The 14505-nt window shown below is 52.3% G+C and overlaps 1 protein-coding gene across 10 annotated transcripts in view; it reads right to left on the minus strand.

Annotated features, from left to right (window-relative positions):
• Window positions 1-14505, minus strand: part of EVA1C (eva-1 homolog C) — an 89764-nt gene that overhangs the window by 27769 nt on the left and 47490 nt on the right. For all 10 annotated transcript variants that reach the window (XR_016232282.1, XM_051859497.3, XM_089330586.1 and 7 more), the window contains one exon: window positions 4090-4242. Coding sequence is in view for 9 of the 10 variants with exons in the window: in XM_051859497.3 (XP_051715457.3) it covers window positions 4090-4242 (153 nt within the window). In the remaining variant the exon portion in view is untranslated. The remainder of the gene's footprint in view (window positions 1-4089; window positions 4243-14505) is intronic.

Below are 14505 nucleotides of genomic sequence, written 5' to 3' on the forward strand. Positions count from 1 at the left end.
ATAGGAGACCTGGAAGAAGCTCTTGGCTCCTGGAGTTGGCCTAGCCTAGCCCTTCCAACCAATGGATAGAGGATCTCTCTCTCTGTCTCTGTCTCCCTCTCTTTATGTAATTCTTTCAAATAAATAAATAAATAAATCTTTAAAAATGCAAATTTTCCATGAACTTTTTGAAGTCTCTCCTTATAGGGTTTGGGACTCTGTGGTTTCAGGCACCCACAGGAGTCCTGGACACATCCCCTGTGGATAAGGCCAGAGGCTGCAGGAGTAGGAGACCGACAGCCCAGAAAGCTTGCAAAGAGTTACTGTCTCTACTCCGCCTAGAGCTCATACAGTTTTGTAAAATAAACAAACAAACACATGAAGATCCCCAAAGGAGAAAGGCTGGAGAGATGACGAGAGCAAGTGCCAACACAGCTACGGGAACAGTAACAAAGCCCAGGGAAATGGGAAACTCATTCAGAACCCAGGAAAGGCCGATGCAGGCAGCCCTGGCGGACCACTTTGAAGCTCTTGAATTGGAAACATTCTGAAACACACACAAGAAAGGCTTCCACGGCACTGGCACTGTGGCGCAGCGGGTTAAAGCCCAGCCTGCAGAGCCAGCATCCTATACGGGCGCCGGTTCCAGTCCCGGGTGCTCCACTTCTGACCCAGCTCCCTGACAATGCGCCCTGGAAAGCAGCAGAGGAAGGACCAAGTACTAGGGCCCCTGCACCCACGTGGGAGACCTGGAAGAAGCCCGGGTCTTGGCTTTGGATCAGCTCAGCTCCAGCCACGATGGCCATCTGGGGAATGAACCAGCAGATGGAAGATCTCTCTGTAACTCTGTCTTCAAATAAATAAAATAAATCTTTTTAAAAAGAAAAAAGAAAGGCTGGCAGAGTTGCTTGGGTACCCAAGTTGTGTGTCACGGTTTACGCAGATAAACTGGTACAGAAAGTTTTGGGAAAGAACTCTGACAATGTGTACAAAGAATTATAAACATCCCCATGTCCTTTCCTGGTATGAAACTTCTGGGACTGTATCCCAAAGAAATAAGGCAGAAGAGAGCAAGACAAGCAAGAGCTCGTTATATATTGTTTATGATATTTGAAAATTGGAAACAACAACACAGAACCCGTCCACTGGGAAAGAGTTACACAAGTTGTGTAACATATCCCTTTAAGACATTAGGAAGTGACAAACACTCTCAGGATCTTGTTGGCCACACAGGGAAACACCCGTGCTATAAATTTGCGGGAAAAAAGTTAGAGTTGCCTGCTACGTAAAACTGTTCTTAGCCCTACAACCTGGATTTGGATGAAATCCAGAAAAATCCACATCTTTTCGCTGGATGGGCGAACGCTGTGGCTGACTCTGTGTGTCTCTACTAAATGTTACCATGTGTTTCTGCAGAGCAATCACAACGTGACGACGGTGGGATTTTAGAAAAACCGGAAGTTCTCTCTCTTGATAGCTGAGTGCTAAAGCCAAATCCAGGCTGGCGCCATGGCTCACTAAACTAATCATCCACCTTGCGGCGGCGGCACACCAGGTTCTAGTCCTGGTCGGGGCGCCGGATTCTGTCCCGGTTGCCCCTCTTCCAGGCCAGCTCTCTGCTGTGGCCCGGGAGTGCAGTGGAGGATGGCCCAAGTGCTTGGGTCCTGCCCCATGGGAGACCAGGAGAAGCACCTGGCTCCTGGCTCCTGCCATCGGATCAGCGCGGTGCGCCGGCCGCAGCGCGCTGGCCACGGCGGCCATTGGAGTGTGAACCAACGGCAAAGGAAGACCTTTCTCTCTGTCTCTCTCTCACTGTCCACTCTGCCTGTAAAAAAAATAAAAATAAAAAAATAAAAAGCCAAATCCAGCTGTTGGGAAAACCAAAGGGGTCCCTGGCCATGCAGCCGTTCACCAAAGCCCAGCTGGTCTTTCCCAACTATGCTTCCAAAGAAGTACCCACATTCTGAAGCTTGTGAGGTTTGGCTAGACGCTAGTTGACAGGCAATGGAAAAGTACAAGGATCACCCTCTGCAACCAGAAGTTCTGGGGTTCCGCCCGCTGAGCGCCCCGACAAGCCGCCCCTCTGCCGTCGCCCTACCAGACTCGCCCCAGCGTCTCTGGTTAGGTATAAATGGCTCTTCCCCGTCTTCAAAGCAATGCGGCTGAGCTGCAGTAATGACTGGAAATGCAGAGCACAGCTCACACACTGGCAGCCTGGGGCCCGGATGTGGCCTGTAGGCATGTTTTATTTGGCTCCCAGAGTGTTTTAGAAGTTGGAACATTTCACTTAAAGAAAAAAAAACACACAGATTTCCAGCATTTCATGGGAGGTTGGAAGCTGTGACAGCACCAGACCCACATTCCCAGGCCGTGACCCGGCACCCACGACTCTGCAGGAACCCGACGTGGACACCCCTACAGGGGCCCTGATTCATTCGAGCACCTCCAGGTTGGCACGGGTGCCCGCTCTGTGCCAGGAACCACTCCAGCTGCTGGGCTGGGAATTCCACAAACACAGTGCCTGCAAAGCTCAGCTTCTAAGGAGATGGGGACACATATGACATGGACTCTATCCAGCCAGGAAGAGAATCGGACAGAGCGATGGCTCCAGAGAGTCGGCAGGGACGAGGGCCATGCTGGCAGGTGTCCCGGGAAAGCTCTCTGAGATATGGATAGGGACAGAGCTTGTGTAAAGGCCCGGAGGTAGAGAGGGAAGGGGAGAGACAGGGGACAGAGCACAGCTGGAGACTGGGAAGGATGGGGGAGGCCATTTGGGGGGTGAACCAGCAGATGGAAGACCTCTCTCTCTGTCTCTCCCTCTCACTGTCTGTAACTCTACCTCTCACATAAATAAAATCTTCAAGCTGAATGGCTAAGCCAGGACCAGTCTCCCGTTCACAGCCCATCCCCGCAGCATCAGTGAGGGCTGGTTACCGCCGGTGGCTCCCTCCAACTCTCCATGAAGTCTGTCTCCAGCCATGGCGTCTGCTGACACTGTCCTTGTCGGGTCACTTTTCCCACTGAAACCCAACCCCCATCCCACTAGGGACGTAAGGCGAACACAGAGCATTCAGCCGACACGTCTACGTACGTGGCCGAATGAATCCCGCTGGACAGAGTACCCGAAACAGTCACTTAGAACCGTTTCCCAAACAGGTATAGCAGGTGAGAGTTGGTGTACACCTGAGAAACGGGAGCTCCGCCCCCAAATTAAGACATGGTGGACGGAGCAGGTAGCAGAACCCCTAAAGAACCTGCACGATCCCCAGGAACGTTCTAGAAAGGCCTCCTTGAATAAAGAAAAAGTTAGGATTGAAAAGAAGAAAGAAGAATGAAAGAGAGAAAGCAAGCAAACAAAGAGGAGGAAAGGAGTGAGTTTCTTTCGGCAGCGAGAGTTCAGATCACCGGCGGCTCCTCCTGTAGCTCTGGAACCCAGATCACCCAGGGAGCAGGGCGCTGAGAAGGCCAGCCACAGATCTGCGTTTCAAAGGGGAGGGAAGCAAGTGCAGGCGTGGGCAGACCCCAGGAATGGCCCAGGCTTTGGTCTCTGCCTAAGGCAGGAGCAGGGAGCAGGGAGCAGGGCCTACGGACACTGCCCTGTGTACTTTCAATCATCTCTGGGTTGCTCGTAACTCCTAACACCACACAGGTGCTATACACACAGCTGCTGGCCTGTGTCGTTTAGGGAATAGCAACAAGAGAAGACAGACGCATTGCAGACAACGGACACAACACGTCCGACTGGTTGAACCCACACAGGCAGAGCCTGCGGACATGGACTGCTCACCGTATCATTACGGTCATTATGCACCGCCCACTGCACTGGCTCATTTCCCATCTGCCTGCTCACAGCCTCCCTGTCCAGTGCTGGATGTCAGCTCCACAAGGAGTGGACTCTGTATGGGTCACTGATGGCCTTGCATACAGCAGGTGCTCAATAGCTACTTGGCTGAACAACTGAGCTTCACGGATATGGAGCGCAAATGCGCCCTCCCTGCCCTTGACCTTCCCTCTGACCCAGGTGCCTGCCACCTGTACGGCTTCCTTCCCTGGGGGGCCAAACTGAGACATCAGACAGCGCCTTAAAGATAACCACGTGACAACACCTACCGAACGGGGGCAGCCACCCGGCCTCCGAGGCGCAGGCGTCCCTCTGCTGGGTCCTCCTGCCGTAGGTCGCGGAGTAGATGTTGAGAAACTTGGACTCGTGGCAGTGCAGTTTCAGCTCCTGATCTTCACACACGGTTTTGTTTTTTAACTCGTCTGAAACAGACATCGGCAGGACCATGAGCTTCCTGCAGAAGGAATCGGGGAGCCCCAGCCGGCCAAGTCCCCTTGGCTCATCCCCCCACCCGGGACTGCACCCTAAGAGAGAGGGAGAGACAGGATGGCCCTGCCTGCCCAGGGGATCTGCAGGAAGTGGCGGGGGAGGCCCCAGATGTGCACCAGGCACGCGCTTTCACCTAAGGGAAGCTTTCCCCAGATGTTGCCTTGGGAGCCACGCAGGTGCGGGACCTCGGACAGAAGCAGGAGGCGGCCTAGTGACACCTCACTGGGCTCCACAACCCGCTTATGTGTTTAAAAAAGAGAAAGAGAAAGATGACACGAAAGCAAAGTCTTTCTTCCGCCAGGACAGAGGCGTGGTCAGGACACTGCCCCTGTGAAGAATCGGGGGTGGGGGAGGCCACCCCAAACCTGAGGATGCAGCAATGGGGAGCCCGGAGGCGCGCGGTGCATTCTGGGTTAGGATAATCCGTTCCCAGAGAACTCAGGGAAAAGTTTGTTTAATCTTCTTACTGTTGGGAAATCTTTCTTTGCAATGTCCTACGGAGTTGACGTGACAAACGCACTGCAGAGGAAAACACAGTTTGCGGTCGTTCTGCGAAGGATACACCCCTCCAGCTGCTCGGCAAATAAAGATGTTCAACACTTATTTGATTTTGAAAATTAATAATAAGGGGTGTCGTTATGGCACAGCGGGTTAAGCCGCGGCTGCCTGTGACACTGGTGCCCTATATGAGCACTGGTTTACGTCCCAGCTGCTCCACTTCTGATCCAGCTCCCTGCTAATGCACCTGGGAGAGGGGCAGGAGATGGTTCAAGTACTTGAGCCCCTGCTACTCAGTGTGGGAGACCCGGATGGAGCTCTGGGCTCCTGGCTTTGGCCTGCCAGGCTGTTGCAACCATTTGGGGAGTGAACTGGTAGATGGAAGATCTCTCTCTCTCTCTCTCTCACTTTCTTTGGATACGCTGCCCTTCGAATAAATACATTTTAAAAAGAAATAAAAGTAATAATAACTAAGACTGCAGACACAGCGAGTCTCGTATCACGTGAGAAATGCAAAATAACAGAAAAGGCAAATGCATGGGGCAGAATGAGGATGAGGACTGGATCAACATCCAATGGGCTCAGGAGACTCCCGGGGAGGAGGGGACGTTTAGGCAGCTGGACTGCACTTGCTGGAGTTTGGATCAGAGTAGATAGCAGCCCCCAACAGATGCATGTGATTAAAGGTTTGGTCCTCTGGGTGGCGCTGTTGGGAGCTGCAGTGGCGCCCTGAAGAGGTGGACGTAGTGGGAGATCCGTAGGTCCCTGGAGGAGTTAGGTCTCAGCTCCTGGAGCCAGCATGGTCCCAGGCCGTCCGCTCTGTGCCTGTCTCGCCTTGCGATCCTCGCTCTGCGTGGGCTCCCGCCATCCACCGTCTACCATATGCTCTTCCAGAACCTGTGCTATGTTCTTTGGATTTTCAGCTTCCAAAACCAAGAGCTAAATAAACTTGCTCTCCTTAGGAAGGGAGGAGCCCCCAGTCTTTCATTGTAGTGAATCACCGCTGATTAATTCAGCGGTCACGGTTGCACAACTTAGTAAATGAGCTGAAAATCATCAAGTTGCACACATGATAAGCATGGAAGCTGAATTTCGTGCTGTGTAAATTATATCTCATAAAGATAGTTTTAAATAATAATACTTAGTACGAGTGCTCCTTGACTCACATAACCTTGGCAGTTATGTCCCAACAAATCCACCCTAAGTTGAAAATACCATCAGTGGAAAATACACTAAATACACCCAACCCACCAAACATCACAGCTTAGCCCAGTCCACCTTGAACTTGCTCAGAGGGACCGGCGTCATGTAGCAGGTAAAGCCACAGCGTGTAACACCAGCATCCCATATGGGCGCCAGTTCATGTCCCCACTGCTCCACTTCCCATCCAGCTCCCTGCTAATGGCCTGGGAAAAGCAGCAGATGACCCACGTGTTCGGGCTTCTGCCACCCATGGGTGAGACCTGGCATAAGCTCCTGGCTCTTGGCTTTGGCCTGGCCCAGCTCTGGTCTTTGAGGCCATCTGGGGAGTGAGCCCATGGATGGAAGATTTCCTCTCTCTCTCTATCTCTAACTCAGACTTTCAACTAAATAAATGACATGCTCAGAACACTCCGGTAGCCTAGAGTTGGGCAAAATCATCCAACACAAAGCCCATTTTGTAATAAGGTGTAGACATCTCCTGTGATTTGCGGGATACCCCGCAGCACACAGCACCCCGGAGAATGTTGCCAGTGTCTCCTCTGGGCACAGGGCTGCCTGTTAGCCGTACCCACCACTGCTCTCCAGCCTTGCAAGAGAGGATGGTACCGGGGAAATCAAAATTCAAAATACAAGGCATGGTTTCTACCGAATGTGGGTTACTTCTGCACCATCCCAAAGCTGGAAAATTTAGGTTGAGGACATCGGCATCCCATGAGCACTTCCTCTCTCTGAGGCCCTGTGTCTCTGCCTCCCAGGGTCTACATTAGCAGGAAGCTAAAGTCAGGAGCCAGACCAGTTACTCCAACATGAGACCCTGGCCTCCTAACCACCGTCTTTAACCACTAGGCTAAGTGCCTCCTCCCACATCCCTAGGTCATGTCTCTTGGGCTTTGCAAAATAAGTGCAAAACAAAACATAAAGTTCACCTGTTTGCATATGTGGTTCTCCCCTCACCCGCCACAGTGCTAGCATGTTTCTGCTGGCACCACCAGCCCTGGGTTGCTTCACTTTGCCATGCCAGCTGCATAGCAGACAGGGGCACTGGAGCTAAGAGCAAACAAGAAGTGGATGGCAGAAGCTGCTCAGGTGGCCCCGGGCTGGCCTGGGCAGGGAGGAGAGTATGAGATGACAGCCCATGTTGTAGCACAGCAGGTAGAGCCCCCGCCTGTAACACCAGCGCCCCATCCTGGAGTGCCAGTCCAAGTCCTGGCTGCTCTGACCCCATCCCTGCGGGGGCTGGAAAGGCGGTAAAAGATGCCCCAATGGCTTGGGGCCCTGCCATCCATCCGGGAGACCTGGATGAATTCTGGCCTCCTGGCTTTGGTCCGGACCAGCCCAGGCCACTGTGGACATCTAGAGAATGAACAAGTAGATGGACGATCTCTCCCTATGTCCCTCTGCCTTTCAAATAAATAAAATAAATCTTTATTAGGAAAAAAAAACTATGAGGTGACTTCAAAAACTTTATGAAAAATGGAATTAAAAGATAAGTTTATTTTAGTGCAAAAGAGTTTTGAAGTCCATGTATATGAAGGATCTTCAAAGAGTTCCTGGAAAATGTGTATTAACTAAAAGCTGCATGGATTTCACTTTTTTTTTTTTTGCACCAAAATAAACAACTTCACTAGCATTTTCTGTTTTTTTTTTTTTAATTTTATTTTTATTTTATTTTATTTTAAAGGCAGAGGGACAGACAGACAGACCAATAGACATCTCATCTCCTCTCCAGGGGTTCACTCTCCAAATGTGAGTGAATGAGATATGAGTAGGGGAGGGAGAGAGGAGGGAGTGAGTCTTCTTCTCTCTGGATGCACAACTGGACTTCAGAAAGCTCATGGGGGAAAATGGAGTTAAAGATGTTCATGGGGCCGGCGCCGTGGCTCACTAAGCTAATCCTCCGCCTAGTGGCGCCGGCACACCGGGTTCTAGTCCCGGTCGGGGCGCCGGATTCTGTACCTGTTGCCCCTCTTCCAGGCCAGCTCTCTGCTGTGGCCAGGGAGTGCAGTGGAGGATGGCCCAGGTGCTTGGGCCCTGCACCCCATGGGAGACCAGGAGAAGCACCTGGCTCCTGCCATCGGATCAGCGCGGTGCGCCGGCTGCAGTGCGCTGGCCGCGGCGGCCATTGGAGGGTGAACCAACGGCAAAGGAGGACCTTTCTCTCTGTCTCTCTCACTGTCCACTCTGCCTGTCAAAAAAAAAAAAAAAAAAAAAAAAAGATGTTCATGGGGTGGGCGTTTGGTACAGCGGTTAAGACACAGCTGGGAATGAGTGTCTGGGTTCAAGTCCGGGCTCTACCCTCCGTCCCAGCTCCCTGCTAGGGTGCCCCCTGGGGGCCACTCAAGCACCTGGGTCCCTGTCACCCACATGGGAGACCCAGATGGAACTCCAAGCTCCTGGCTTGACCTGGCCCAGCCCTGGGTATTGCAGGGATGTTTACCCCTTGATATATCAATCTTTATCATAGATACACACGAATAGGAAAAAGACACAGCACACAGGCTCATAGGGTTCAGTGCTCTCTGTCCTTGGGTTCAGGCAACCTCGGGGAAGGAGCACAGCTGGACGGGATGACGTCGGCGTTAGAGATGAGCCAAAGCGCAGAGCAGAAAACAGGTCACAGGTGCACATGGCATCCCTCCCCCGCAACACATGAACCACCTCAGCGAGGAAAAAACACGGTGACGACCCAGGGCGCATTCAGCAGGCCCCCTACCCACCCTCCGCATCTCAGTAAAACCTCAGCAACTCAGAGCCAAGCAGAGTTCGGTTTCCTTTCTCTGAATAAAAGGAGCACCGGGTCTGACCCCGGCTTCGGAGGCTTGGAGTCCTTCGGATGAGTCACATCCGCCCTGGCTTCCCGGGCAGTGCTTGGGACCAGCAATGCTGAAATTTTGCCGGACTTCAAAGGGCCAGAGTGAAGGCTGCTCTTTGATGCAGGAGCCGGCAAGCAGCAGAGCTGACGCACCTCCCAACTGCGAAACATCTCAAGAATGCCTTGCAGCTGAGCCTGCGGAGCGGCAGGATGGGAGAGGGCGGGAGAAATGAGCTTCAGCTCAGAGAGATTTTTTTTTTTTGAATAGGAAAGTGGCCCCCCCCCCCTTTTAAAATCAGAATTGTAAAATATTATACTTTTTAAAGGCACATCATGAAATGCGTTTTAATAGCCACTTCTCCTTGATTTACTAAAGTGCATTCATTCGAGGTAGCCTGGACGCCAGCAAAACCCACCCAGAGCAACCCAACACCTGCATGCGAGGTCTCCAGCGATTCTGTCCCCAGATTACGGGCAAATCATCTCCTGGAACCGAAGGGGCCTGAGCGTGTCCCATTACATCCTTGGGGTTACTGTGGAGTCACTCGGTTCCCTGGGAATACACTAACTCACTGTCACCTACGAGTGACATTTCTGGCTTCCAGAAATTGCTCCTTTTCTTTGAGAATGAGAACTTGTTTCAGAGCTGGATTAGGCTTCTCAGTTGGTCTTGACTTACAGAGGGAGCGGGCAGCCTTCCAGGAGTGGGTCGCCAGCACTCCTGTCGGCCTAGGTGGGGGAGAGCCACAGGTGCTGGGAGGCAGCACCGCGACTCAGCTTAAAGACACCAGCAACAACATTCTCCCTCCCGGTTCTACCAGTCAGCAGGTGCGTGGGTCCTCCCAGAAGCTCCTTGCGTCACCACGGCAAGTGGAAAACAGTCTGAGTTGCAAATGCATTGAATGCCCTTACCCCACCAGACAGGACAGCCCAGCCTCACAGCTCACTGCCGGCTGGGTCCTCTCTGGACCAAATTCAAAATCTGATGGATGGTTGCTGCTGCCTGCTCATCACCCCGGCACCATGGGAAACTCACACTCCCATTTCTAAGCCTCCTAAGTCTGGGACCCTGTGCGCACCTGCGCATCTCAGCAGGGGCCTTTGTGGGGTGGGCAGAGGGAGGCGTCTGCCTCGGAGAGATTTTCGTTACTGCCATTGCTCCTACAAATGCCAGTGCGTGGTGATATGAAGTGCAGACAGACGTCGGTCACTTTGTGCATTTCAGTCCTCCGCAGACAACACACCCTGCTATTGTCTGCAGCCAGGCCTGACCACGCCACCCCCTCCACCCCGGCTTCCACCGCTGCCTATCATTGCCTTTCAGCCTTTCTCCGCGTTAGCAAGAATTACTCGAATCTGCTCCAATTACTGGAATACTAGCTTCCAACGACCGAGCTCAATTCCCCAACAGGTCCTGCGATAAGCATTTCACACACAGTGCTGTATTTTTAGTCTTTGCAGCAGCAGCCCTAAGCAGAAGGGCCTGGTCTTTATTCTACAACCAATGGCAGAGCGTCCGCAAGGGTCTCCACGCCTCCCTCTGCCCAAAACGCCCGTCAGAAAAACACGCGGATCCAGAGCTGCCGAAATCGGAAGCCACTCAACCCCAAATTCGCTGGAGGGATGAGCCTGGGGCCAGGGGGCGCACAGATAAGAGTGGTACACACCAGGGAGAGAAGATGCTGGTGATGTTTGCTGGGGGGAAGGAAAAAGCACTCTTCAAAAAAATCCAGCCCCCCCCCGATGTGTCGTGTTTGCCAGTTTCCCACGTGTAGCGTTCACGGAACACGGGCAGAGCTGCGAGCAGCGGGGGATGATGGACTCGCACAGTAAGAGCTGGCCCCGTGCACCACTGGGGCACTGGGGCACTGGGGCACTGGGGCACTGGGGCAGCAGGCAGGGGAGCCTTTAGGCGATCCGTGTCCTGCACGGACCAGCACAGGGAGAGCAGGGAGCCAGACGAGGGAGCCTCAGGAAGCGGCAGGTTGGCATAAAAAGAGGCGGAAGGATGTGGAGACAACGTCCTCTCCCCCTGTATTTGGTAACAGCCATGGGACCCACCTGCCAAAATGCAGGGCTTCTGGCTGCCAAGGCCCTGGTGACACAAGGGCTCTGCCTCCCCGCCCCTCCCTGCAGATGCACTGCAAACTCCTTCCTCCGCCACCCACCAGCACCCTGGGGCCTGCTGCAGCGCCTGGCCGGAGCTCCTTCCTGCTCCTCTGGCTGCAGCGCCTCCACCCACCCCTTCACTGGCTGCACCAGGGCACCTGTGTCCTCCAGCCGCAGGCTGTGCAGGGAGCGCTCTTTCTGTGTCCCCAGCCCTGCCTTCTCTGCTCTGCCATTGCTTGCTCGGAAGTCTCTGCTGATTCTCCTGTTGCGCTTGATCCCTTCCGTGAGCTCCTTGCACAGAACAGGGGGTTCTCTGTGGAAGCCCTGCCCCGACCTGGAAGCTCCTATGTATATCTGTGATTCCACAAGGAATGTCAGGCCCCCTAGACTGTAAGATCTGGTTACCTGGGATGCGCTCGCCCGTGTTTCCACTGTGCTGAGCACAGCACCTGGCCCCTGCTGGATGAGCATCTACGCCAGACACATCTGTGCACCTGCTGCTCTGGGGTTACAGCGGTGAAGAACAGCATCCCTGCACTCAAGACGCCTAGGCTGTGATGGGAGGGGGCTCACAAACGAGCAAGCTGCAGGCAGGGGACAATAAAGAGGGAGTCCAGGGGGGGCATCATTTGAGTTTCTGGACACAGAGGGTGGGTCTCTTTGGAAAGGAGCTATTTGGGCTGGAACCGAAAGCCTAAGAAGGAGGGGACTTTGTGAGGATTCCATTAGTGCTGGAAGGTTGCCGTGTGCCCAGGAGTGGGCGTGGCACCTGCCCAAGGCACAGGAGCCCCGCAGGGCAGGAGGCCCCTGGCCCGACACCAGCGCACAGCAGGCACTTCACACACACTTGCTGAAAGGAAATGAGTAAACCAACCGCATGCTGTGCTAGGGAAGCCGTGGCCTAGCAGTGACTTAGCCAAGGTTCAGGCAACTGTACAAGGACCGGTGACTTCTCTCAGAGGCTGGCTTTCCCCTACTTCTTATTATGCAAAATGTCAAACACGCAGAACAGTGAAAGACTATCACAATAAACAGCCGGAGTTCGCTGGCTGTTATTTTGAACAAAGGCCATTTTATAAAAGGGTTTCCGTTGTCACCAGAGGAGGGAACTGGGGTGTGAAAGAGCAAAGAACACAGAAAAGAAGACAAAGCTAAGAGCGGCCAAGGGCATCACAAGGAGGTTGTGGTCCTGGAGACCCCCGTGGAGGATGCCTTGAACAGAGACCTCGAGGTGGGTGTCCTGGGTCCGCAGGCAGAGCACGCGTTGGTGAGACCTCCTGGGGACGCACAAAGAAAGAGCCAGCCGTGCCGCAATGGCCGGGCCTGCCTGTGGGTGTGATTGTGTGAGCATGTGTGAGTGTGCCTGAGGGTCGTGTGTGTGCACACGCAAGTGAGTGTACAGGTGTGATCGGCATGTGACGGGGTATGATGCTCATAGGGTGTAGGGGTGTGATGGGTGTGTGTGACAGTGTGCGTGTGGCTACACGCATGTTGTATGAAGGTAAGCATGTGACAGTGTGTGCAACTGCCTTGCATGTTGTCTGAAGGTATATGTGACAGTGTATGTATATATAGAGCATGTGGCATGACACCGTAACTACCACACATGTTGTATGAAGGTGTGTATGTGACAATGTTGTGTAATGCCTTGAATGTTGTATAAAGGTACATGTGACAGGTGGGTGTGTGATTACCAAATGTGTTAGATGATAGTGTGTAGCTACTGTGCAAATAGTATGAACGTGTGTGACACTGCATATCCATTGCACATGTGGTATGACAGTGTGTATGTGTGTGACTACCATGTGTGTTGTATGAAGGTGTATGTAACTGTGTGTATGCTGAGCATGTGGTATGAATGTGTATGACTGCCATGTGTGTTGTAGGAAGGCATGTGTGTGACAGTGTGTGTATGCTCAGCATGTGGTCTGAGTGTGTGTGTGAGTACTGTGCATGTTGTATGAAGGTGTGTGAGTACTGTGCATGTTGTATGAAGGTGTGTGTGCAACTACCGTGCGTGTTGTATGAAGGCGTGTGTGTGTGTGACAGTGTGTATATGCTGAGCATGTGGTATGAGTATGTGTGAGTACCATGCATATTGTATGAAGGTGCATGTGTGACAGTGTGTGCGTGACTACCATGTGTGTTGTATGAAGGTGTGTGTGAGTACCATGCATATTGTATGAAGGTGTGTGTGACAGTGTGTGCGTGTATGTTGTATGAAGGTGTGTGTGACAGTGTGTGTACCACACGTGTTGTATGAAGATGTGTGTGTGAGTACCATGTGTGTTGTGTGAAGGTGTGTGAGTACCATGCATATTGTATGAAGGTGCATGTGTGACAGTGTGTGCGTGACTACCATGTGTGTTGTATGAAGGTGTGTGTGTGTGTGAGTACCGTGTGTGTTGTATGAAAGTGTGTGTGTGTGAGTACCGTGTGTGTTGTATGAAGGTGTGTGAGTACCGTGTGTGTTGTATGAAGGTGTGTGTGTGTGAGTACCGTGTGTGTTGTATGAAGGTGTGTGTGTGTGAGTACCGTGTGTGTTGTATGAAGGTGTGTGAGTACCGTGCGTGTTGTATGAAGGTGTGTGTGTGTGAGTACCGTGTGTGTTGTATGAAGGTGTGTGTGTGTGAGTACCGTGTGTGTTGTATGAAGGTGTGTGTGTGAGTACCGTGTATGTTGTATGAAGGTGTGTGTGAGTACCGTGTGTGTTGTATTCAGGTGTGTGTGAGTACCATGCGTGTTGTATGAAGGTGTGTGAGTACTATGCGTGTTATATGAAGGTGTGTGTGACAGTGTGTGCATGACTACCATGCATGTTGTATGAAGGTGTGTGAGTACCATGCATGTTGTATGAAGGTGTGTGTGTGAGTACTGTGCATGTTGTATGAAAGTGTGTGTGTGAGTACCATGTGTGTTGTATGAAGGTGTGTGAGTACCGTGCGTGTTGTATGAAGGTGTGTGTGAGTACCATGTGTGTTGTATGAAGGTGTGTGTGTGAGTACCGTGTGTGTTGTATGAAGGTGTGTGTGAGTACTGTGCATGTTGTATGAAAGTGTGTGTGTGAGTACCGTGTGTGTTGTATGAAGGTGTGTGTGTGTGTGAGTACCGTGCATATTGTATGAAGGTGTGTGTGTGAGTACCGTGCGTGTTGTATGAAGGTGTGTGTGTGAGTACCGTGCGTGTTGTATGAAGATGTGTGTGTGTGAGTACCGTGCGTATTGTATGAAGGTGTGTGTGTGAGTACCGTGCGCATTGTATGAAGGTGTGTGTGTGAGTACTGTGTGTGTTGTATGAAGGTATGTGTGTATGTGAGTACCGTGCGTGCTGTATGAAGGTGTGTGTGTGAGTACCATGTGTGTTGTATGAAGGTGTGTGTGTGTGTGTGAGTACCGTGTGTGTTGTATGAAGGTGTGTGTGTGAGTACCGTGTGTGTTGTATGAAGGTGTGTGTGTGTGAGTACTGTGCGTATTGTATGAAGGTGTGTGTGTGAGTACTGTGTGTGTTGTATGAAGGTATGTGTGTATGTGAGTACCGTGCGTGCTGTATGAAGGTGTGTGTGTGAGTACCATGT

The sequence above is a fragment of the Oryctolagus cuniculus genome, chromosome 4, assembly GCF_051225735.1.
Source record: "Oryctolagus cuniculus isolate XC-2025 breed Fujian yellow rabbit chromosome 4, ASM5122573v1, whole genome shotgun sequence".
Taxonomy (NCBI): Eukaryota; Metazoa; Chordata; class Mammalia; order Lagomorpha; family Leporidae; genus Oryctolagus; species Oryctolagus cuniculus.